This window comes from Pangasianodon hypophthalmus, chromosome 5, assembly GCF_027358585.1.
Source record: "Pangasianodon hypophthalmus isolate fPanHyp1 chromosome 5, fPanHyp1.pri, whole genome shotgun sequence".
Lineage (NCBI taxonomy): Eukaryota > Metazoa > Chordata > Actinopteri > Siluriformes > Pangasiidae > Pangasianodon > Pangasianodon hypophthalmus.
The window spans coordinates 15,742,039-15,761,958 of record NC_069714.1 but is presented as its reverse complement, the minus strand read 5'-3'; the positions used below and the strand labels follow the sequence as shown (position 1 = coordinate 15,761,958).

The 19,920-nt window shown below is 37.2% G+C and overlaps 1 protein-coding gene across 2 annotated transcripts in view; it reads right to left on the bottom strand.

The window, feature by feature from the left end:
- Positions 1 to 16,345: 16,345 nt before the first annotated feature.
- The window catches only part of epha3 (eph receptor A3), a 75,123-nt gene continuing 71,548 nt past the window's right edge, over positions 16,346 to 19,920 (bottom strand). The window contains exons 17-18 of one of the 2 annotated variants that reach the window (XM_026911806.3): positions 19,235 to 19,327; positions 16,346 to 18,572 (exon numbers count right to left, since the gene is read on the bottom strand). In XM_026911806.3, the coding sequence (XP_026767607.3) occupies positions 19,252 to 19,327 (76 nt within the window). In that variant the 3' untranslated portion in view covers positions 16,346 to 18,572; positions 19,235 to 19,251. The remainder of the gene's footprint in view (positions 18,573 to 19,234; positions 19,328 to 19,920) is intronic. The other variant, XM_026911799.3, reaches the window with a different exon arrangement.

Sequence of the window (19,920 nt, the reverse complement as noted above, 5' to 3'; positions counted from 1 at the left end):
TTGAAATGAAAAAAAGCCAAGTAAAATGAACCCCTCTAAGCGCCTTCTTGCTTGACTAACCTTGAATGAAATCTCAGATGAGAAGAGAAGCTATTTTCACTCACCTCACCTCACCAAGAAGAGTGTGTGTGTTATTATCTCTTCTCTGCTAGGCTGTTTTCACCTGTCTCTGTTTTCAAATACTGTACATGACGAGTTCTCACAATAAAATACTGGCTAATTACTATTTTCTATACTTCTGACATTCATAATGTTTATGTTGCATTGAATTATTAATACAGGTTATTTCCACTATTACACTCCTATTTTGCCTGAAGTCTGTAATTTCACATGTACATATTTTTATAACATTTTGCAGAAACTTGCTTTGCTAATGTCAATGTTATTTGCAAAAAAAAAAGAGTGACAATAACATGCAATTACAGGCAAACAAACTAACAAACAAACAAACAGACAAAAAACCCACAGAAATTCACACCCCAAATTCAAATCTCACCTTTAAATAAATAAAAGATATTTTGTCCTATCTCACTCAACTATCTACTGTAAAGTGAAGCATAAATATTAGCTATGGTGGCTCTTTTCAGTTTCTGCTTAGAACAGGCAGCTAATCTGATCTATGCTGAAGATCAGTGACTCGAGTCTGTTACAGAAAAGAGCTGTCAGTGCTGCATTTGGTAAAAGGAAGAGATGGGTCATAGCGCAAAACGAATGATGTACACTGTGTTTCCCACATCCGAGTACTTCAGCATACTACGTATCGTATTTACAACCCTGCTCCTCGAACTATCACATCATTTGTGTCAAGTCTCAGAATCCTACTCTCTGCAGGCCTGACCTCTGAACTGCACAACCTCAGCCTCCCTCTGTCTACCACTGCATCGCTGGCGTCTTGGAAAACCATCAGCTGACAGATTTACTGGTGTGAGCATTAGCTAAACTCAGGAGAGGGTACAGTACCATAAGGTTACACTCCCAGAATGTTCTCTTCTTCTTTGGATCCCAAGTAATTTACAGTAAGGGCACCTCTGTGAGCACAGTACAGGATATATTATTATTATTGTTAGAGATATGAATCTGACAACTGACTTGGGTTAATTTATTACTGCAAAGGCACTCCAATGATTCTGTTTGAGGATAGGATAGGTACACTGAAGACCTGCTTTCCAAAAAACCTGAAAAACAGAAGAGATCTACAAAAATCCATTGTACCATTGCACTTAGTGTAACTTTAAATATTATTGTTACAGTAATCTAGATAGAAAGTTAAAGGTTTGAACATTTTCTGTCTATAGTTTGACAGGTATAAAGATGCTAATTGGAAAAGAGAATAATCAGACTGAAAATAAATTTGTCGAGTAATGCCAAAAATGCCTCTGATTTATTAAAAACCTGACAACAAATGAAAAAATAAAGATCAGAAATGGAAACAATGTCATCAGAGATAATGGATAAAACTGGAACACAATCAGCTCAGGAACTAAAACACTTCTGTGTTGATGTCAAAGCAGCAAGCATGGCCTGGCCCCTCTTTTTCTTGCCTTGCTCAAAAGAGACAAGATATATCCATATTGCTGACCATAGCTATCACTGGTCAATTAGCCAAATATTAATCTGGCAATTGTTCCAAATTGTTGTGTCCCTTTTTTGTGAAAAATTACTTATTTCCAGCCTTGGGTGCTAATTTATGGAAACAGGTCTAATGAAAAATGTACAGTTTTCATTAATTCCAATTTCATGTAAATGAAGTCATAAAAAGTACAAATGCATCAATGATATAACCCCATTTGCATGAATGGAATGATTAATAACCATAAAGTCATTAAACCAATATTGTGATTAATTAAATGACATGCAGAGAAAATGAATCAGGACATAGGTATGCGGTCAACATCATACAATCCACATTTTGCTCTTAGACTGAGAATATATAATAAACTTATAACCACTATCCATAACCACAAGTATAACCACTCAGCTTTTGGGGTGGAAAAAGTGGTGTGGAAGTGGTGTGGTGGAAATTTTTTGCTCATTTACCATTGACACATTAATATATTTTTGCTTCTATTCAAATAATGTGAAATAAGACTACATAATTATTCCAGCAAAGAAAACCTTCATCTCTTTTTAATAACTTTTTAATAAATAAACTGCATTGTACTGAGGCGTGGACTTCAGAAATGACAATTCCAATTAAAATTCATAGAAACTGGATTTCCCAGTCCAATCTATGAAGGAACAATTGGAAATTAATGTTTAATCCTATTAAGATAAGGCTGTGATTTTGGCCTGGTCTCTGTCTGCCTCTCAACAGAGAGCCTGTCATAAATTGAATCTCCTCTGTGACAAGCAGAGTCTCAGACTTCCCTCAAGTCATTATCAATCCAATGTCCAACACCACACATGCCACATTATTATGTTCCAGCACTTACTGGATTTTCAAAAGAAAATCACATGTGTAAACTGAAATCACTTTGACTAACTGCAGCAATGGTTTACCGAACAGTGATAAATGAAAGCAAAAATATGGTTATCTTTTGTGATACCATCCATATTCACACAAAGACAGCACGCCAGGCTTCAGGTCTTTCATTTCTAGAGAGGATAGGCTCAGTAGGATTCCTGTAACTGATAAGTAAGGAGGAATAGCTTTGTTTTTTCTTTGCCATCATAATTCCCTTTCAGTGTAGAAATCCATTGTGATAAGAAGAAAATAGCTTATTCAAATTGCTTCCTTATGTTAAATGTTTGTTTCATTAACTGAACTTCAACATGGGTGAAGGGTAGGTAATTAATTTTAATCATATATGCTTTAAATGTAGGTTAACTGATGAGAGAACTTTAATCTTATTTTTGCTTGCTGTTTGTTTTATTCCTTTGTATAACTTTGATTGCATTGATTATCGTTCTTTGTATCTTCCTTTGTTTCCTATGCAGCATTGTATCTAATCTGTTTTAAACATCTGTTAAAATAGATTAGAACAAATATTTTTCCTAGTCAGCTCTCTGCCACTAATCATGTTTGTAGATAGATATTGAATTACACTGTTCTTTTATGTGCTCTCACTTCCTAATAAACATTGTGTACTCAGCTGTTCTGACACTAGTCATGACTGCCTGTTTGACTTTTGAACCTCTGCATAGGTAGATAAAGATTTTTCTACTTGGGTATAAAATACAATCCAGCTCTCCAGTCACTCACTCAAGACACAGACTATCTACACAACTGCACCTAACTTCTCCTGATGTTCAAATAAAATTTAGATTTTCCGAGTTTGAGTGTCATTTCACCTGGATCGGACATGTGACACACTGAATGAGCAGGTTTTTATTTTTCAATTGTAGTGTCATGAAATTAGGTAACAAAGTCTATCACTTAGATTATAATACTTTCTGTGATTTCTATTATTCAGAATAAGGAAATTCAATCATTCTTTGATTATTCAAACAATTCAAAGATAATTTTGAATTATAAAGATTAAAGAGAAGCAATGACACATTTCAGTCTCAACTAATGTGCTAATGAAGCAACTCATCAAAATCCCAGGGTGGCTTTTATCTACCTTGACGCTGCACCCTAATTTCATTTTTTAACACGTGGCCCAAACAATCAACTCAGCGCCCGCTCTTCCAATCTTAGCTTTGTTTACAATTTGATCCAAGGGACACTTAATGCAGTTATAACTGTTCTATAATTTAATACCAGATGGCACAATTTATCCTCTTGTCTGGGTACTGAATAAATGCACTCATATGTTTTTTACATTTAAACAATGATGTATCAGACCACCATATTGGGCATGTATCCATGTCTTTTGCCATTGTATATCACCTTTTCTCTCACCATTTTGTTTTTCCCCAGAACAGATTTAAAGGCATATCCGTGTGCCCTTTCTCACCTGTCACAATTTGTCACTGGCTAAATTTGCACCTTAATTCAACCAGTGAAAGAAACGACCACACTCTGTAGAATACATTAACAACTCCGCTAAATGCCATCGGGACCAAAATTCACCGTGCCTTGGCGTGACTTATTGAAATGTAGTCCAGCATGAAATACCACCCACAGCATGTTTTCCTCCATGCAGGAGAGCTTCTGTTATTCTTAACTGAGAGCGCTGTGAGAGTGCACTTCACCAATGTGGAGAGGAATGCACAATCAAGGATAGTCTCTAATGAGACCCATTTACAACAGAGCCTGCATCTCATCTTGTGTGTGTGCCTAATTGTGGTGTGTGCAAGCTCATTTAGTGTTTTGTTTACCCAGGCCTGCTCTGGCCATGCCAGGGCTTAGCCTTAGACCTGGGTGTGGGAAGAGCGGATAGTGAATAAATGCCAACATGGAAATGATCTGCATCTATGTGTCATCCTGAATAGGTTAAGAAATCCATCAGAACAAACAGAGCGAGCACTCTGTGGGTACCTCATTTGGGTGGATATCTGTAGAGTCCACATGTATTTTCTCCTGTTTTATCTCCAGTAATTGACCTTCATTAATTAAAAGAACTGGGCTAACCATTTCTTTTACCCAATTAAATCAATTTTTTCAAAGAACATCCAAAATCAAAGCATAGCGAGAGAGCATTAGCTTGAATGGGTGTGCCCTAGAGCGTGTGAAAGCCTTGGGAACAGGCAGGCATCCTGCTGAAGTATGTTCAGAGCTTCAGACTCAATAAAGTGGATACAGTGTCCACAGAGCTAAAATCCAGATGGTGCACACACACATACACACACATTGCTGTCAAAACATACTGTCAAATTTATGTGACATATTTGGGAGTTGTTTCATTAAGGGAATGCATTGTTGTGTCTGAAATAATGACAAACTGGTGTATAATTAAATCAAACAGGGATTTTCAGTTAGTTATCAAGTCGGGGGTATGTTTTTTCTAGTTATTCCTAGTTGGCTTTCATTCTATTAAAGATAACTAAGATGTACTGAGCAGAAAGAGGCAGCATAAAACACAAAGTCAGATGATTTATACTCCTTCATGATTCCAGTGATTTTCTCTGGTTTGGAATTCTTTTAGGAAAATTCTTCTCACTTACCGTCTCCAGCCATTGACTCTCACTGAGGTCTATTGTCTATGACCTCTATTATTTCCTAACGTTGGCAGGCACCAGGACAAACAGTAGTCCAGGTCCTTTTATTCCTAACCAGCTTTCCAGTGGAAAGCATCAATAAAGAGTGGTGCATAATCCCAGTTGTTTGTATCTTAAGGGAAACGATCGTTTACAGGGCTACAGGAGCACTTTGTCATGATGATAAAGTAGTAAGGTCCTGTGTAAATACTGGGTTGTTCACTGGTCTCTGCTGAGTAATGAAAAAACCCACAACCATATTTAAAGGCTTGGACTGATGCTGGCCTGATAATGGTGGCAATACTTAGTCATCTGAATGGCAGAGAGGAGCAAATGGAACACTGAAGGTGTGGAAGTGTTTTGCAGCAGAAGGAGCGGATGTGGGGGGTGCATAGTGGGGCATATATCATACTGCCAGGTGATAAAGAGAATGCAAATAAGTCATTTTTCACAGCAAGCCATGGCTTAGAATAAAAAAAAACCAAACAAGGTAGATTACAGTAACAAAATGAATTAGTTTGGGGGAAGAATTTCCTTACATACTGTAAGTATTCAAGTTTCTGAGGAAACTTACTGGACAGAACAGAGAACATGGTTTATATGCTGTTCGGTAAATAGGTATATATTTGAACATTTTACGGCTGTTTTTAGGTTTTAATTAGTATGATCAGATAAATCCAAATAAAAGAAGAGTACAATAAATATGAATCTACTGCAGAATAGTTACACAAAGTTAAGGAACTGCTTGTTTAGAGCATAGACATAATGCAGATGTGTTCACACCGAATTTTGAGATGCTTTATTTATCTAGTGCAGGCACTTTCTAAAAACAGTCACTTTTTCTGCAAGAGCATGCAGAAAAGTGTCTTCCAGTAATTTTCTGACTAGAGGTGAGTGCAGTGTTTGAGTCTGGATGAATAGATAAAATAAGATGAATTTACTGAACCTGTTAATCATTTTCATTCATATTTCTACATATAGGACAATGCTAGTTGATTTTGAGTCATGACCTCTTTAGCTCAAAGGCACTAAATATTTAATATATAATCAAGCACAGCCATCACTTATACAAGGTTTGCTTATCAAACCTACACGTGTTAATCCAAATATAAAAAGAAACAGTCTAGCACTTTACATTTAAAATAAAGACACAAGCACATACGTAAATCATGGAATGTTTCAGTCATGTTTCAATCATGGAATCGATCACACAAGTATGTTTTTTTCTTGTAAGGTGATTGTGATGTTTTAAGGATGTTAACATAGCTTTTACACTGCATTAACAGTGTTTTTTAGGGCTGGTATGGCTTTAGAATTCAGATCTAATGTTAATGTTGGCCTTTGTCAGCATGGTGAAAATGGGACACACACTAATGGCCACTACACACTCTTTTTGTGCCCTCTGTGATGTATTATAATGGTAACCACAGTTAACAGTTTTCTATAGCTGGCAATTTAAATATGTTGCAGAAATGATAATAAATTTGTCAATATAGCAAGCTACAAAGTAAGCAACATTTCTTTTGCCACTTATTGTAGTGATAGATTGTTCAATTTCCATTTTTTTCAGTAAAGTGAAACAGTACAATTACATTAGCACATGAAGGTAGCAGGTGTAAGTTGTAGTTGTACATTTGTTCCTGGGCTGGCTTGGAATTTGACCTTAGGTTAGTTCTTGCTTTTAATATTTTGCAGCGTAGTTGTTTCTGTTTCTAAAGATTTATGAGGGGCCATTTGAAGCTATGTCGGTTTGCCTACTGGTGACAGATTTCAGAGTAGTGCTAGGTAGCTTGTTACACAATGTGTTAGTAAGCAAAGTTAGCTAGGTGTCTAACATTAACCACCTGGAAAAATTTGTGGTATTTTCTTTTAGACTCAACCCAGCAGTAGGCCTACAGCAATGATGGACTGGCAATGTGTATTCTTTAAGCACTGAATAGTAGCAGTTTACTATAATGCAATCCAATATTTAAATACATACTTTTATATATAGACATACAGTATATACATAACATAAATACCTATTGTGTTTGGGGCAAGGGCCTGTGTGTTTTTATTGTGATCGTAGTCGAGTGCAAATGAATGCCCCTGTAACTTTTCAAAACAATGTTACATGATGGCAAAGACAGTAAATACTAGTGCTATAGGTCTTGGACTAGAGTCTGGTCTTGAGAATGGTTTTCTGTATTGATTTGGAATTGTCTTGGAATTATTGCCATTTCTGCTTGAACTTGTCTCATTCTTTGCCATTGGTCTTGCTAAATATGGTCTTGGTCTTGACCTGTGAGTTTGTAAAAATGTATGTAAGAAGACAATACAAACATTACATTTGAAAAGAAGTAATTGCTTCTTCTAGAAAATATAGCTAATCATTAACAATCCACAAATGAAGCCAACTAGTCGAAGTAAAGGTTTGAACTTGGAAGGAATTTGATGGTTTTCGGGCTCAAGCTTGACTCGATCTCAGCTATTCCTGATCTTGGACTTGTCTTGTATTTGACAACAGCTCTACTAATTACGTTAAAGTATTGCACCATTCAGCATGCATACTAGTTTTAGAGCTATTTTGCTGAAAATGACACTACTGTATTTTTTAATAAGTAATGTTTTAGACTGGATGGGACCATCTGATTCTCAGATATGAGGATGCCCCAAATTCCATCTGTCTCATACAAATTAAATCACTTATGGATTTAGGCTATAACCACATGCCTACATGCCAAATCCACAAGAGGAAATTGAACACATGCAGCCAGCTCAGTTCATGGGAGTTAAAGAAAATGAAGACTTTCTTATGGACAGATTACTTAAGCTCGAACCAGAAAATCTTTCAGTATTTTTAAAGGAAACAAACAGTGCAATTTGACAGTTTGCTCATATTTACTTGTAATTATGCCGGACAAAATCTACTGATGCTTTTAACTAAAAGATGGTTAATACTTGATGTCTTACGAGAAACAGATTGCAGTTCTGGCTATGAAGATGTTTCCAATAGAAGAAAGCCAAGTCGTCTCTCTGCATCATTCTAGACAACTTCCTTCTGTTTGGGCTCTGGTTGGTTTTGTTTATGAAAGTGTTCTGCTCTCCGTGTCAAACCATGACCAGCCGTGCAGCTTATCAGAAACACCTGTTGTGTTTCAGATTGTTGAATAAAAGCTCTGTTCAAGCTCTCCACTCACTCAGTCTCAGGTACAGCATGAACAGCAACTGCTGGCTAAAGGTTTACTTCCCCACAGAGGAAGACATGAATATGTAACATGAAAGATCCATGCATCCAGAAATCATATGCTCATGGCATGTAGCTATCTTCAGGAGTAGGGACTTGTTTGAATTATGTTGCTTTAAGCAAAAACATTCAAAGAAGAAGGCTGCATAAATTATCCACTGGATTCTTTCAACCATACAGTATAAAAGTAATATCTACTGAATGAATGATTAAAGGTGAACTAGAAATTTTTTTTTTAGGTTCTTTGGAACAAACTTCATTCAAATCCATGAAATACAAAAAATTATCTCAATTAAAAACATTACTCAAACACATTAGGCATGAGCCAGATAGGGTTAACACAATAGCTAAATCTCAGAGCAGTAAGCTACACCTACATAACTGAGATGATATAACTGAGTTTGAAATACAAAAATCAACAGAAACACAAAAACACCTCCTGTTAGTCACTAGCCGGCTAAAGTCTCTAGCTAAACATTATGCTCTAGCTAAACAACCTCACAACTGGGTAGTGAGGATAAACCATCTCTAGCTTCCAACCAGTGAGAAAACAAATATATGTCTGAATCTTTTTTAAAATAAATATCAGATTCTTTCACTTTCTCATTTTCACTTGCTTTGTTTATACACTCACTCTCTTATGCTTTCTCTCCTCTGACTGCCTGCCTGTCACTGAGTAGTCAGACTTCTTTCATGCCTGAAGTTGGGGCATGATGACATTTGATGTATCTGAGCTGATGTATCATACCCCTGACACAGCGCTGACTGTGAATTACTATTATAGGACTGTCAGGGCAATTCACAGAGGCTCAGGAACATAATATTATAGAGTTTTTTCTTCCCTGACTCAATAATCATGTTTTTTTATAATTATGGAAATGGAAAATTCTATGCAGGATTTAAGAACACACATTTCTTAGATGAGGAATTGCTCAAAATTAATATTATGAATTACATTCACTTTTATTACATTTACTTTATTGACTAAACTTAAAAATATTTGCAGTTCTAATGCCCAGATACCTGGATACATCTGCAGTCTATCAAGACTAGCATGCATTAAAACTCAATCACTGAGACATTTTACAATCCACATGAACAAAATCCAAGCAATATGAGACTTGACTTGTTGTGACCAGTGGAAATATATCTGGCTTTGGTACTATAAGAGTCAATAAAATATTTACCTTTGTAGATATTACATCCTGCACCATTTCTGTGTATTCTGAAAGATTACCAAATGCATCCAAAAAGGAGAAATATAAGGCATTTGTTTATTTCATTTGTTTACTTGTCTGACTTTGCTCACTCTGATTTGCTCACCCTGGAAAAGCAGAAATTTTTAGCAGAAAGTAAAAATAAAGTTCTGAAGGTAAAATTTATGTCCATTCCAGAATCAGGTCAAATTTGACAGCCATCTGCCACTCCATGGGATAAATATGGAAGGAAAACATCTGTATCATTTTCTTACGTTTAGCGACAGTACTGCAAGTAGACTGCACTCATGTCCAAATATAATTTGGTTGAATTAAATGATAAAAATAATGAGATGAATTTTTTTTCTAAATAGATAATTATGTATTTAACTTCAGTCAGTCATCAATGAATCAGTCAGTAGTGACACAGAAAATATAGATAAACTTGAATATCAATGTTGACTTGTGATGAACACAGAAACAGACCTGTGTATTTGTCACACTGAAACAAATGTTCAGGTGTAGCATGCACGTGCAGAAACCCTGGCTTTATGGAATGAGTTCTGGGACGTGCTGTCCTGTGTCTCAGCTGTGATTCATGGCACTGGCTGCCACCTCTCCCTCTCATCTTACCATGTGTGTGAGAGAGCAGACATGTGGGTGCTCACACATCCTCACGCTGGAGTATAATCAGTCCAACAACACCTCTGAGAAAGACCTCCATCATCTGACCTTCAGAATGACTTGCTGAACACCAGGGTGGTCCAAAGATGAGAGGACGCTGGAGTTCTATTTTGCTTGTAATAGCTTAAAGCTGGAAGTTAATGTATACTGCAGGATTTGTGGCGAAGTAACCGGAGATCTGCCTCTGTCAAAGTCGTACTAAGCTCAAGCTCATGTTCCAAATGTAAATTCACACCAAGGAAAAATTGGCTTCAACTTTCCTCCAGCTTCCAAGCTGAATAACTGTGCAGTGGAAAAGATTCGAACTGGCCCTTAATAAGATCAGGTAAATAAACTCTAAATGCTGTACTGAAAGGAAACAAAAATGGGGGAGCATTCTGAGAATTTTATTAAGAAAGACGCACAGATCTCCACAAGAGGTGTGCTTTTACATGAAAATGTTTTCAATACACAGAGTGAAAACCTCTGGATCCAGTTTTACGATTGGTTACACTAGATTGACAAACAGAGGATATCATTACACAATCAATACCTGCTGTACAGATCATTTGACTTGTTTACATTTTTGCATGAATAAAGCTTTAAAAACAGCACACATGTTCCAGACCTGTGTTTTGGGCTAGCCGTGTTAGGAGGCTCAGATGTGCTTTTAAGCTGAATTCTAAACCTATGCTCTAAACCAGTAATACATTATAATTTAGTCATTGCCAGATCAGATTGGTTACATCTTAAATTAAATTGGGATGTTTTTAGATTGCTTTTGTATAAATATAAAGTCAACTTTGATTATGTGCGCAATCTCTGATTGATAAGAATGCATAGGTAAGATCAAGTTGTACATAAATAATAAGAACTTGAGGAACATATAAACTTATTTCTATTGTGTTTCAGCCTATATTAAAAACAGGCCTACAGAATTGCTTTTATGTGGAGGTCATTCTGTGAACTGTACATGGCACACACTACATGCCACCTGCACACAGAAGAAAAGGGCAGAGGAGAAACATGGCATCCCACCAAGCATAAGTAAAAAATGGAATCAGGGATATTTTAGCTGAGTGGACCAAGGCATCCCTTATGTCAACATTTTCCATAGGCTGAAGTGTTAGTGGACCATCACATAATGAGCACTGTAATAGCCATGCCTCCTTTTCGAAGTAAATTAGGCAGCAAAGCTCTCTTTGCTGAGAATCATCTGCTGAAATAATCCCAGGATTATCCACGAGGAACACTTCAATTCACATAAGGCTTAGCTGAGTCATAGAAGGAAAATCTGACTGTGCTCTTGTACCTAAATAAAAATATGAAAATTCTGTTGTCTCATTTCCTTTTCTACTAGGTCTATTTTTAAATTATCATAATTATTATCATAAGCTTCATCATTTTAAATTTTAAATTTGATCAGATTAACATAAAGGAAATAATGCAACATCTTGACACCAATTGAAAACAGTTCCACTGGTGCTTCAGCGTTAATGAGGTTCATTATTTAGGGGCTCCTGAAAGAATAGAAATAAAATAATTTGGCACGCTGTGTCTCTGCCCAGGACATTAAAAGAAAACTGCGAGTATTTATCATTTCCTATTTAGAAACGAGCTGCATCCTGTTCGAATGCCACAACATGCTTGTAAAAGGCCACGAACATTGTCCTTACAGAGCGCCCTGTGATCTGAGCACTTCTAATACTGTTTGACAATCAACAGCACTTGTAAACGAGTCACAGCCAGAATGGAAAGAGCCGGTAATTGTAAATGTCAGGAGGAATTAAGAGGGGAATAAATAGTTTTACCTTCGTGCAGCAGAACAACAAAGCAAGAACAGGGAAAAAACACCCACTCTTCCCAACGGGAGGCCTTTGTGCAGCGCTGCACTCTGAATGAGGAGGCCCTGTTGTGACAACTCCTAATTGGGGAAACATGTTCCATTTAATGAACAATAGCATGATAAGTGATTTATGATTTGTGAATTGGTGCATTATCGCTATAAAATTTGTCGCATCCCTGGGTGCACACATGAATAAGTAACCCGTCTTTTCCATTAATTTTCATACAGAGCTGCTTTTATTATTACAGAGCATTTACTTATTGTTTTGAGTATTTCCTTTTTTCTATAAAACTGAAGCAGGATGGATTTGTTTAGGCCTATTGTTGGACTAAGTTAAATATTTTAGTTGTTACCATCCAAAATTTCTGCTTTTTTTTTTTTTTTTAAACAAAACTAATAAAAACTATCAAAGTAAGGAACCAGGGGATGGATGAATTAAACCATGGTTTGTATATAATACAATAAGATTACATAAAAAATTACAAATATTAATGTACTCTGCATTATCTTTAAATAAGTGCTTGAATATAAGATATAATGCACTTGCAGAGAAATATAAAATGCCTCATTTGAAATCAGTCCAGAAGTGGGAATAGAAAAGTATAATACCCATGGAATTAGTATTTTTGAGGTTGTGCTAAGTTTCATGATGGAAGGGAGGAAAGGATTAGTCATGTCTGAACTGTATGGAAACATTCTGCACACAGAGGGAGGGGCACGCCAGCTAATGAGAGGAACTAAATTAGAACAAAAAAACAACTGCATTCCTACAATTTTAGGATTTGTGGATTTGGAAGCCATCAAGCTTTCAAAGTAAACATAAAAGCAGCCCCTCTCCAAATGCAGGAATGGAGCAAAGGCTGCTCGAAGTGCTCTGCCTGTGGGCCTGAGGTCAAAGCAGCCATAGACCCATGTTGTTTTATAAGTGAGTTATGGCAGATTCTTCCAGCTTCCTCTCAGCCTGGGTAAAGCCTGAGCTCTTGCGGGTTCCCCTCCCAGCATGCTGCTTCCAAGCAGCTCTGTGGCTTCTTTGTCTGGCACACAGTGTAGCCCATAGGGAGCCCCATCCACCCCATCCCCCTAGTGTCCAGATGTTACCCCCTATGTACCAACCAGCCTGATCCGCTCTGACACTGTTTACACTTCACTGTAATACGACCTTTAAATGAATTTCCTCCATTTACTAAGCAGAAAAGAAAAAAAAATCAAGTGTGCAGGTGTCTTCTCAAAACTATAAAGGAAGGACTGAGCATAAATCGCTAAGGAGTTTGGGCAAAAATAGGTGCTAACATGTATATTGACTGTATGTTTGATAGAAGAAGCAATGACAAGATTAACTGCACTGCAAGGCATCTCATTTATAGCTAGGGGAAGATCATAATAGCAACAGTAGTCAGTAACGAGTACACAGCAGGGGCCCATACTATAAAAGTCACAGACAAAGACGATAGCAGTTAGAAGTCTGTAAATCATCAAAATGGTCCATTTAACTGCTTTTGATCTGTGACAGTGCTATATGAAATATACATACAATATGAGATCAGAGTGTGCATACACAGCATGGGGGACCATGTTCGACACTCAGGCCTTTGCCGATTCTATAGTGCTAAGGTCTTCCACTGATGAAATAATATAATCAAATGCATGTACAAAGAGGCATACTCAAGCTGTGAGTGTGGAATCCATGACACCATATCATAAGCAGCTTTTATCGCGAGAAAAGGCACTAAACACAGGCGCCTTAGCTCCATCTGTTCTGTTCAGCCTGTGCTGGTTAGCTTTATGATTTAAACAGACCCACAATTAAGACAAACACAACAAGATGTTAACTGAATACTTGCCACATTTAAGTACACATGCAATGATGTATTATAGTGACTCAGCTTAGGCTTTGATCATAACGAGAGCAAAGCCAATGGTCATGATGTAATGGACCCTACATTCTTAGAGCCACAGCAAGTTGTCTATTTTCAGCTCTGGAAATGGAAGTGACTATTCTTCATCCATAGCAAATGTTTGGGAACTAATCAGTATACTGGAGTGGTTTTCACTTGTCCCACTTGAGATGATAAAGCATAACTGCATTAGCTGGCAACAATCTCTGGTGTGCAAACGTGAAAGCTTGAAATGCTTCTCATTTGAACATGCTAATTAAAAAAAACACTATAAACACTAAAACATAAAAAAAAGAAAATTATATTTGTTTGATTCTTATACCAAAAAAGGAATGTTAAGTCTTTGAAAAATTGTATAAATGAGAAATAGGGACAAAAGATGTTATCTTCCTTGATCCATGGAGGGAAGAACATCATAGTCAGGCATTTATGGTGATGAAGTTCCCTCTTGCATCTGACAGGTCATTTGTTATATAAACAGGAACAGAGGAACGTGTTTAATACCATGACCTGCTTCCTACTTGAAATGCCATTGACTTTTCCCTTGGTTACAGAGAGATTGACGAGCCAGTCCCTGTAAAATGTACAACAGAGATTCCAGCCTTTCCATACGGTTCAGTCATCATCAGCATCCACACACAGACACATACACACACACACACACATTCACAAATGCTGTGACAAAGTTGCTTCAGCCTTGTGGCACTCAGTCAAAGTCATTAGTGGACAGATTAAATGCCCCATTTATATTTAGTTCATTAACCTTGAGAAGGCACTTCATTAAAAAAGGCACAAAGGTTGTAGCAATGAGGTTTTAAATGACTTCTCCATCATTAGGGACAAATGCAGAGCTGGAATTATTAACACATGCCATCTCTAGCTTTATTGCTGACCCATGACCCCTTTTCAGGAAGTGACTATGGAGGATATCGTGCCCTTAGTTGAAGTTGCTAGTGTCAATGCTGTTTATGGCTTTGCAAGGTGCTGTTCTGCTTCATGCTGCAGCTGCAAACAGCTGGAGACTTTTTAAGGGCTGGAAGAAGAAGACTGATGTGTCTCTAGGTGTCTTTTAAAAAATGCAGCAATCATATTTATCTGATCTTAAGCAGTTTAGCAGTTGCTTTGTATGATTTTTTTGTATGATTTTGTATGCTATCATAGACAAACCTTTCTGATTGATTCACAGCAGAGTCATGTCCCCAACATCATCTACACTATAAAAAGATGTCGTAACATTTTCCATCATTCATGCTATTTTACAAAAGCTGCTACAAAGAAGCTATGGCTCACAGAGAGTAAACATTATCCTACACTACACTCCTGCGGTTTTATGCACACTTGCACCTGTCTTTATGCTTTACATCTCATGTCATGTCTCCTAGCACGCAGGAGCCTTGAAGGAGCAATGGTGGGCATTACATCACCTGTAGAACTACTAGAGCAGCATCCCACACACTCTCTTCATTGCTTCTCACCCTGATCTCACCCTGATCTCTCCTTTTCCTGGGACTGTGAACTTCCAGCACATCTGGCCCTTCACATCTGTTCTGTCTCATGCTTTCTGGGTAGAGCAGATTTCCCATCACTCATATCTCAGGCAGTTGGGTTTGATGGCTTTGGAAAACTTAAAAACTCAGTTGCATTAAAAACAAAATCACACAATAAACCCAGGGTCTAAGTATGTATGGAAGAATATGGATTTGTTTATTGAAAATGGGTTGTAACATGACCTATATTGACTATCTGTTATGTTCTGAGGACACATGAGATTTGGTAAATGGGAACCACATGGATGATGCATAATTATATGAAACATCAACACAATAGGATGCTTGTTTATAGATTTGAGTATCATTCCCAAGTAAAAGGGAGTATCTTTTTATAATTTCCGGCTGTGGGCGAGAATTTTCTGACCAATCTCATAGCACAAATCACATCTTATGAATGAGCAGTTTTATAACTGACTAAATGCATCCTCATATCACTAGCTAAGCAATGTAGCAATGAGGAAAACAAATATCAAACTTATTAATTCTTGTGAGATTGTAGCTAAACATATGGCATTTTCAGAGACTAACTGGCTTCCTGCTGTAGCATTACTGATTCTGTAGATATAACAGATGCTAGAACCTGCAGGAACTTTCCGCTTGGGTTGTAACGTTGCAGTGTAACTCCTGTTGCCTTCGAAATCAAAACTTACAGTACTTATACAAGAACATGAAACACAGCATATGGCTAAATCTACCTTGTCCTGAGGCCCTACATGGCTACATAGCTGCTCCTTATATGATGTATTTGACCAAGAAGCAGAAGATGGTGACTAAAGGGTTTATTAGGATGATTGCCCCAATGCATCGCCACTACGATCATTGGAATAGGAGACCGGTCAAGTAAAATCACTATGACACAATCCTCTCTGCATTCATTCTTTAGAAAATAGTTTTACACAGTTTATTATAAAAATATAAATGTTTCCACTACAAATCATTTTACATTAGTAGACAAGGCCATCTACATTTGCACACCCACTTACATCCTCACACTCACATACAAACCACTCTAAAGGAAGAGTAGAGGAGGACAGGGTGGAAAAAACAGTATTGCTCTCTAGAAGTCATGTGTCATAAACTAAAATGCACAACACTGATAATGTCATCACATAACCATGTCATAACTTACTGTATGCTACAAAACAAAAAACACTCAAATTAGCACGGTATACTGTTTGTTATCAAATAAATAGGTCATTACTGTTGATTTTTTTTTTTTTGTAAAGTAAAAAAAAAAAACAAATATGATACAAAAGAGCATAAAATATAATACAAATGAAATTTTGCTTTTTTAAAGTTTGAACAGATTTTCTTTCATTCTTTTATACATACAAACATTTGTACAAAAGGATGGCCAGGTGCGTTCACCATTGCTGTTATTACAGGGTGTGTTTACATATGTACATGCAGAGAGCTGAGGGAGCAGCAACATTTACAGGCAGATTGAAGGGTAGGAAAGGAAGAGCTAAATGTTTCCATCATTTCAGAGAAAGTCACTGTCTATCTAGATAATTCATGATCCGAATAAACCATGTCAAGACACATAAATGGAACCTTTTGAAGCATTATGCATTCTTTTCCCTATCAGATCATTTCTATTTCTGTTTGTAGCCAAACATTAATTGATGATCAAATGGCACAGAACATTAGTCTGAAGTAGTCGGTTGCATGGTATTTACTTCTTTTCTCTCTTTTGCATGCTAAATTCGAATGAGGGCTGTGCATCCTGAGCTTTTGCAGTAGAGACATTGTCTTGACATTGTCCCTGAAGTACTTTCCCTCAAATATATTAGTGCCGTTTGAAGATTTATGAAATTTCACAGCAGGAAATGATACACTTTCCTCTTCACTGAGGTCCTTCATTCCTGTCATATCTAACACTTCCATTGCCCTACTACACTATGTTGTCTGATCTTCTCTCTCTGTGATCTTACTGGACAGATACAGATGTTAGTAACACTTTTGACCACATTCCAAAACATTTCTCTAAGTGATATCTGAATGTTGCTCAGAAGGAAGCCAGATTAGGAATATACATCTAGAAATCGACTTTACAATTGCATTGATTTTTTTTCAAGTACTTCACAAATTCACATGTTCACTTTTGGTTAATGTAATTGTTCAGTTACAGGTTTTCTCAACAACAAAAGAAAGCGTCTGCTTTAAGTGGCATAAAAAGCACAATAAAGAAGTACATACATAGTCTCTTATTGTTGATCCCTATCTTCTAATTCTGTAATAGTTAATCATATATGCTGCTCAATGTGTCACACCCACAGAAAAATTAGGAAATTACTGAAATATCAATTTGCCTTTATTGGACATTCCTGCTTTGATGGCCAATTGCACTGTAGTTTACTGGAATCCATTCCCAGCTCTCTGGTTCTCTAGTGAAATCTTGAAATTAAAGGCATCTCTTATGTATTGGCAGGCGGTTTTTCTCTTGATCTAGCTAAGACACTCCCCATCCAACATGACAGAAAACCAGTGAGGCGTGTGGACAGAACAGGCCTTGAGTTCATTCTCTCCAAAAGGGTGGCTGCATTACAAAGTTTTTGCATTTTATTACCCTCCTGTCATGTGTTAAGAGCTGTTAGTTGTATCTGCACAGAGGAGACACTTCCAAGTTCCTAATAGCTCCATCTTGCTCTTCATACAGTGCTCTGCTGATCTGTGGAAAGCTTATGGGAGCCTAGAGTCCTGCCCCAGAGCTTAGTTTTAGCAGAGAAGCCCCACCTGCTTTTTATTCTTCTTCATTACATAAGGCAATCCATTACCAGGCCACGAGGCACACTTTCTGCCTGAGCAACATGACTGGATGCTGGAACAACAGCCATTCTCCAGGAGCGTTGCTTTATTGTGGCCCTGATATGCTAACATTGTTGTTTATGCCTTTTCTCGTATTCATAATTTCTGTCTTTTAAAACCTAGAGCAGCATCAGTCTCCTGAATTTCTCTCTCTTTTGTCCATCTTTTTATCTATTATTTGATTTTTTTTCATTCACTTTTTAGACAGGAACTGGGCCGTTTTTTGAGTGTGTTTCAAGTGCTTTGATACTGCTCACAATCTTCTTCTGAGGTCCAACAAATGTTACACCGACCTTCTTGAAGTCCCTGAGAGATGAAGGAGAGGGAGAGAAAGAGTATGAGTGGTGCAATATTCACTGAATGACAAGTTCAAATCTGTCAGTCACAGAGATAGAAACATTTGCAGCAGGCCGCTGAACTGCCATAGTTGGCTGAGGAAGAGTCCCGTGAAAGGCTTTAGACAGTAAAAAATCTGATTCCAGGATTCTTTGATAAAAGGTTTAACTTGCTGCTTTGGAGATTTAACAGAAACAAGCTTCCTTTGCTCTGATTTGAACTTTGGGATGAAGAACAGCACCTTTTTTAGTTCCATGCAATGGGTAAGAGAAGAGAGCCTGCAGATCCACCAAGCATGTTATACATTACTCATCCCATGCACATCAGTTGAAGTTAGACTGTGTTTTCTTTGTTAATGTTATCGTTAACATCCTGAAACACTTGTTTTAAACATTGTGACATTAACAAATTAGTGCAGTGTTGGGAGAAAAAGTTGGGAGAAAAACAGTCACATCTCATAGCTTTGTTATGTTGGACTTTATCAAAGCATATTAGTACAAGCTCATCTAGGTTAGAATTCACACTGTTAATTAGCTGTGCCTTTTAGCATGTGCAGTCAGCATCTTGTACGGTCTTGTAAGTAGAGGTTTTAGGTGGTAGCCAGCACACAGAAAACCGTGATCCAAACCCACCGTCCACACTGTAAGGCCTAAAGAGTCGTAATTCCCATGGATGGCTCCCACTCAGGACAAGTGGCTGCAGGCCTGACCTCAGCCAGGCAGATTCTATGGACAAAGCAAACCTTTAAAGTGACTTCTATATTTACTGGCTGTGATACATTTGACTCCTGACAAAGCATCAATATTCATCAGCTATCAACCATTATAATACTCCATGGGTAATTTATAATCCAGAACTACATAGAGCTATATAGAAATGCACATGCTATATGCAATGTTAATTAGGATGATAAGCTACATTGTGAGTATAAAAAGATGAAAAACAATGACTGTTGTTGCTCATTTCAAGCCCAAACCCATATTATAAAAGCACCATTGCAGAAAAATGGCTGATTCCTATTAGTTCAATACAGATGTAAATTTGGCAGACTAAACATTGTGGAATTTTACCTCATTGTCACTATGCTTTTGTACAGAGGCCAGAACAACTATGTTTATTTCCTTAATTTGTGTTGAATATCAAGTATCAAAATGCACTTGTCAATATGATAAATATATCAGACAACGATTATCCAGTCTTAAGTATAAGTACGCTAATACAGAGATACCTGAGAGTGAGTAACAGTTATGACTAAATAGAGAAATAATAATTAATTGGTATTCGTACCTTTCTGGGAAATGGACTGTACCATAATAAG